Genomic DNA, 6241 nt, shown 5'->3' with positions numbered 1-6241 from the left:
GGATCAGGTCGTCGCTCGAAACTGGATGGAAGAGCCAGGAGGAAAGTTATCAGAGAGGCTACCAAGAGGCCTACAGCAACTCTGAAGCAGTTGCAGGAATTTATGACAGAGTGGTCATTGTGTGCATGTGACAGCAACATCACAAATTCTCACCAAAGGGGACTTGTATGGGATGGTAGCAAGAAAAAAAGCCACTCATAAGGCCACTTGCAGTCACTGCTGAGCTTTGCCAAAAGGCACTTTGAAGATTCTGAGGCCACATGGAAAAAGGTGTTATGGTCAGATGAGACTAAAATGAAATTGTTTGGGCTCAACACCAAAAGATATGGCTGGCCGAAATCCAATACAGCTCACCATCCAAATAACACCATTCCTACAGTAAAGCATGGAGATGATAATATCCTGTTATGGGGTATTTCTCTGCAGTAGGAACTAGAGCACTTGTCAGGATAGAAGGAAAAATGGATGGGGCAAAATACTGTCAAATGCTTGATTAAAATCTGCTGCCCTTTGCCAGAAAGTTGTCAATGGGAAGACGGTTTACCTTCCAACATGACAATGACCCAAAGCACACAGCAAAAATGACCACACAGTGGTTGAGGGAGAAAAGGGTGAATGTCCTTGCATGGCTTTGTCAGAGCCCAGACTTAAACCCCATTGAAAATCTGTGAAATGACTTGAAGACTGCAGTCCTCAAACAGTCACCATCAAATTTTAACTGAACTTGAGCAGTTCTGCAAAGAGTGGGCAAATATTGCAAAAGTCTACATGTGCAAAGTTAGTAGAGACATATCCCTACAGACTAAAGGCTGTGATTACAGCAAAAGGTGGTTCAACAAAATACTGAAACAAGTGGGTGACCCTTTTTTTAACTCGGTGATTCTGTTTTTGAATTTGTTTTCTGACATGGTGTTATATCTGTAACATGCCAGGTCCCCTCTAGGCCCTTTCTTGTATGAATCTCACCTACAGATATGTAGTGGAGGAGTTTCCCTTTAAATAGCTGTAGATTGGGGGAATGTGACCCAAATTACTGAGCTTTAGACAGGAGTCCTCCCATTACAATTACATGGCAACAAGTAAAGAGAGTACAGTCTAATATGTAGCATTCAATTTAACTGCAGAGTAGAAGCAGTTTAAAAAGAGTAAACTACTTGCGATTTAGGATAGCCAGGCAAGTATGTTTCGCGACTTAAGCCAACAAGGGAGGAGGAGCCGCATGACGTCGCTAGGGCTGCAGCGGATCTCTGCACTGCGCCCGGACCGATGGACGGGGAAGTCTGTTACAATATCTTTCACTTCGATGTTATAACTTGCACTGAGTAAATACAGCTGGAAAAAACAAAAACTGTGTCTGTCTCCATTTCAGGCTACAAAACAACAACATTTGATTATTTTGATGAGGGGTGATTCTTTGCTATACCCACTGTGGTGGCAGCAATAACTTTTGAACCTCATTTGCTCAGCTATATGCTGGGTGAATGCTTTGTACATCAGCCCCACTGTATTATCGCATCTCTGTAGTTTTTTGTTTTTTTTAAAGTTGGAAATTCTCCTTTTCATCGATCTCATTGTGAGGTCCCTGTAAACTTGTTGTTTTACATTGTATCCTCCACCCTTTTTTTTTCCCCCTAGCCACTATTTAACCCTTTTGTTGCCAGAAACATTTTTGCACATGTTAAAATACAGATTTTAGTCCTAAAGATTACTTAAACCCTCCTAAAATTATATGTTTTCTGAAAGCAGAGATCCTGTAGAATAAAACGGTGGCAGTTGCAATTTTTTTATGCTACATAATATTAGTGCAACTGTTTTATCAAACCAAAATTTTAATTTAACCCCTTAAGGACAATGGCCTTTTTTTTCATTTTTTGTTTACATGTTTTTAATCCACATTTTAGACCTGACAATTTTTTAAAACCCCCCCAAACATTATATATTTTCTGAAAGCCAAGACCCTATAGAATTAAATGGTGGCAATTGCAAAATGTTTATGTTGCACGACATTAGCGCAACTTATTATCAAACCCAAAAATGTTGTGAAAATTGCACTTAAGTTAAATTTAATGCCCCAACGCACTATATCAAACCAGTTTTGTAAAATATAAAAGATGAGGTTACAACGAGTAAATAGATATCCAACATGCCCAAGTTACAAATTGTGTGCATCCGTGAAACTGCAACAGAATTAATTACCCCAAAAAGTCCATACATGACGCTTTAAAAGCCCCTACAGGTCATCAGTTTTGAGATGCGCGTAAATATTGGCCCTAGAATTATTGCTCCTACTCTGGCGTATTTATCTCTTCTCATGTTGAGCAGAACTTGTGTTTTGCAGCAGACTGCCTTGTCTCTGGAATGGATACATGGTGTCTGTATGCAGGTTCACAACCTGAGCCAGCACTACAGGAAGAGGCACTCAGCTGCAAAGGGAAGTTCTCCCCCAGCATGAGAAGAGAGAAGGATTTAAAAGGAAGAGCAGCAAAGAGAAGGGAAACTACCATTGATTACAGTAAAACACACATTACAGTATTGGTTTATGTTAAAAAATCTGAGGGTTTAATGTCACTAAGTGTATTTTTCACAAGATTTTGGGGTTTAAAAAAGAGTTGCGCTAATATGCAACACAAAACATTTGCTACTGCCACCATTTTATTCTACAGGTCTTTGCTTTCAGAAAATATATAATGTTTGGGGGTTTGAAGTAATTTTCAGGCCAAAAATGTGGATTATAACCAAAAAGGCCTTGGCAGCGAAAGGATTAATATAATTTTTTTCTAAGGTGTGTGTTTTATTTACATCTTATTTAACCCTTTTAGCTGGGTTCACACCTTAGCGTATTGGAAACTCGCGCTTGCCGCGCGGTTTTACCGCGATTTGCGGTAAAAGAAACACGCGAGTTTCCGAGGGGGTATCCTGATGGATACAGCCGGATACGCGCGTTAACCTCTTGCCGTCCGCCCGTTAAGAAAGGGTTCCCCTTTATGATAGGGGGTACCCAGATGCAGAGGATAAGAGTGTTTCTTCCCCATGACAATCTGATCCCTGGAATCTAGTCCATGATGTTTGGTCTCAGTCACATCCCTCAGTCACTTTTCTTCATGAGGGGTCCTGGGTATGATGGTATCCACTTTGAAATCAGTTCCCTTCGCTCAGCATTGGGCATAGTCCCATGGTCCGGTTCATTCCCAGGGTGGAGAATTGATGGGTGAATCTTCCCAGTTTGGAGCAGCTTGATCAAGGGGAATGGTCTTTGAACCAAGAAGTGGTTCAAGAGTGGATGTAGATGTACTGGCATCCAGGTTCAACAAGAAACTGGACAACTTTGTATCCAAACTCAAGTATCCCACTGTTTTTGCAATAGATGCTCTAGTAACTCCTTGGGATCAGTTCAGTCTAATATATGACTTTCCTCCTTTGAAAATTCTGGCCTGTCTCCTTTGCGGGATAGCTCTAGAAGAGACTTCAGTAATTCTGGTGACTCCCTATTTGCCCTGTAGAGTGTGGATCACAGATAGACTTAGTCTGTCTGTGGCAACTCCATGGCAACTTCCTAATCATTCGCATCTTATGCGCAAAATGCAAATCGCGCGACAAACGCGCGATTTGCGAATCGCCAAGTGTGAATGGGGCCTTAGAGTTTACATCTACTTTAAAGTGTAACTGAACTCTGGAAGCTAAGCTTGAATTAAAAGCAAGAAGGGGGACAAAGACTAGTTCTTAGTATTGCTTTTGGTCTCCCTGTAGATTATACTTTCTACCTATTACTGACTTACCATGCCTTGTTCTGCACTGTCTCTATGTGTAGGCGGCTATCTTGTTCTGACATCTACATAGGGATATCATTTAGTTGTCTTTCAGTCTTTTTTTTAAGAGACATAATAGTCAGCCTTTTGTTTGGTCTACTTATCCTATTTGCTGTTTCTGTGCAGATTGATCACATACCATTTCTAAACACGATTTTTTTTTTAACATTTTATGTTTTGAAAATTGTAATAGGAAAGCTCACCTATATGGGATTTAAATTGCTTTTACTCAATATACATACTAGTGTGTTCTAACTTTTATAGGATGACCGACTGAAAGAGCCTCTGCAAAGACTAAAAGTGGCTATCAGCAGTGTGATGCCTGGACAGCTCAACAGGTACCAAGAGGACTGCCAGGCACATCAGGCCAAAAGTACAAAGTAAGTATTGTTTTTGACTGATTTATTTTCCCCACTGGTCTATACCCACCATGTGCCTATACACAATAATTTTAGGGCTGGTAATGATTAAAATTTTCCTGTTCGATTAATCGAAAACATTTTTAATCAATTAATTTCGATTTAATTATAACGATTCCTATTGGCTATTTCACTTTGCAATAGCCTATAGCAAACTAGCTATTGCACCCGCCCCCTGCTGCTTTCAATCACCAGAAGAGGACCTGATAGAAAAATTCAGGTCCCCCTCTGCTGATTGACAGCAGCAGTGGGCGGGTGCATTAGCTAGTTTGCAAAGTGCAATAGCCAATAGGAATCTAGCTATGCAATCGTATGCCTTTTTTTTCTTTTCTGACTGACGGTCAGGCCGCGGCTCCCGATGTCAGAAAATAAAAAATAAAAACGATCGCAGGGAAAGGTTAAATCTGCTCGATTGAGCAGATTTAAACCTTTCCGGTAAAAAGTGTTTCTCTCCCGGCCAGGATGTGTACTCACCGGCCCAAGCAGGGAAAGTTAGCCCGGGTCTGTTTTTGAGCTACAGGACTTATACAATATTGAAACCTATTCCATCAGTCTTAGAGTATAAAATAGCACATTATTTAGCCAGTAACTGTAAACAATTCCTTTTTTTTCTAAATAAATGAAGACCTTTTGAAAAGACAGGCAGCATAAGTTGACATCAGCCTATCTTTATTGAGCTTCTGATATGGATTTAGTGAATTCACACATATTGATTTTCCGGGTAACTAAGGGAAGGGGGAGGAGTCCAGTGACGTCACGGACATTGCCGTCACCAGACTCCTCCCCCCTTCCCTTCGTTAGCCGACAGCCACTTGGGGAAGGGGGGAGGAGTCCGGTGACGTCACGGACATCGATCTCCGAGGGAAGACCCGGAAGCCGGCGGAGAGGTGAGTATGGATCAAAAGAACTTTGATCAATCAAAATAATTTTGATCGATCAAAAAAATTAACGATTAATCGAGGGATTAATCGTTAATTTCCGCATCCCTAAATAATTTTAATAACCGTTTAGCCCAAATTTTTCAGTTAATCGGATTTTTAAAAAAAATACCATCATTTATTTAACATAAAGTACACAAATGGAGTGTTACAAATATAAATTTTACTTCAGAATAAAACTGCATGCACAATTTTTTGCAATCGAATCACGATGGAATGCACAGCATTGCAGTACCACGCATTCCGGTGTGGATGATCGCACTGCGGACAAGAGGTGCCAGTGAAATGAACCTCCTGCACCAAAATGTCAGGCCAAAACTAACATTTTACTTTCAATTATTGTATGTATTAGACATTTTAATTAGTTTCATGGTTTTAAAATTTGAATCGGAAAAACTCCATGCCAAATTTTATAAAATTACCAAACCTTTGTTTAAAGTAACAACAAAATTGGACAAAAAAATACAAATGTATTTAAAAGCCCGTCATCAGCTTAAAGTTAGCCATGAATATTGGCCGAGAATTATTGCTCTCACTTGCATGCAGCGATACCCGACGTGTAGCACAGTCACCGTTTACGTATGCAGGTTCACCTGACTTATGTTTCCGTTGGTATGCACATGTTCGCGATGGACTTAAAAAAATGTTTTTGTATTTTTACCTTTATTTTATTTTTTAAACTTTTTTTCCCCCGTCATTGCTATCAAATGGGGATGCTTACTAGCCCCCTATATAATAGCACATTGGAGGTGACATGTTCTCTTTACGGTGAAATTAGGGGTCTATTAGACCCCTAGTGTCACCTTCCACTTCAAAAAAGCTATTCAAGCGCACATTATTCTTGAATAGCTTCAGCCAGGGGATGACCGCTGCCTGTTGATATACTCGAGTATAAGCCGAGATTTTCAGCCCATTTTTTTGGGTGAAAAGTGCCCCCCTCGGCTTATACTCGAGTCAGCGCCAGCGCGTCTTCTTACTTACCTCGCCGAGCGTCGCGTCACTGCTGCTCCGGTGTGCGGCGCTCCGAGCGGGGTCATCTGGCAGTCTCCGGGTCCTAATTTAGGTGGCCGGAGACTAC

The 6241-nt window shown here is 40.8% G+C and overlaps 1 protein-coding gene across 1 annotated transcript in view; it reads left to right on the top strand.

Annotated features, from left to right (window-relative positions):
- The window catches only part of UBN2 (ubinuclein 2), a 199070-nt gene that overhangs the window by 107131 nt on the left and 85698 nt on the right, over nt 1–6241 (top strand). Inside the window, exon 9 of the mRNA XM_018571668.1 lies at nt 4071–4186. Within this exon, the coding sequence (XP_018427170.1) occupies nt 4071–4186 (116 nt within the window). The remainder of the gene's footprint in view (nt 1–4070; nt 4187–6241) is intronic.

This window comes from Nanorana parkeri, unplaced genomic scaffold (genome assembly GCF_000935625.1).
Source record: "Nanorana parkeri isolate BGI_ZX_2015 unplaced genomic scaffold, ASM93562v1 scaffold1801, whole genome shotgun sequence".
Lineage (NCBI taxonomy): Eukaryota > Metazoa > Chordata > Amphibia > Anura > Dicroglossidae > Nanorana > Nanorana parkeri.
Note: the sequence above shows the minus strand (reverse complement) of the source record. Positions and strands in the feature narration are given on the sequence as shown.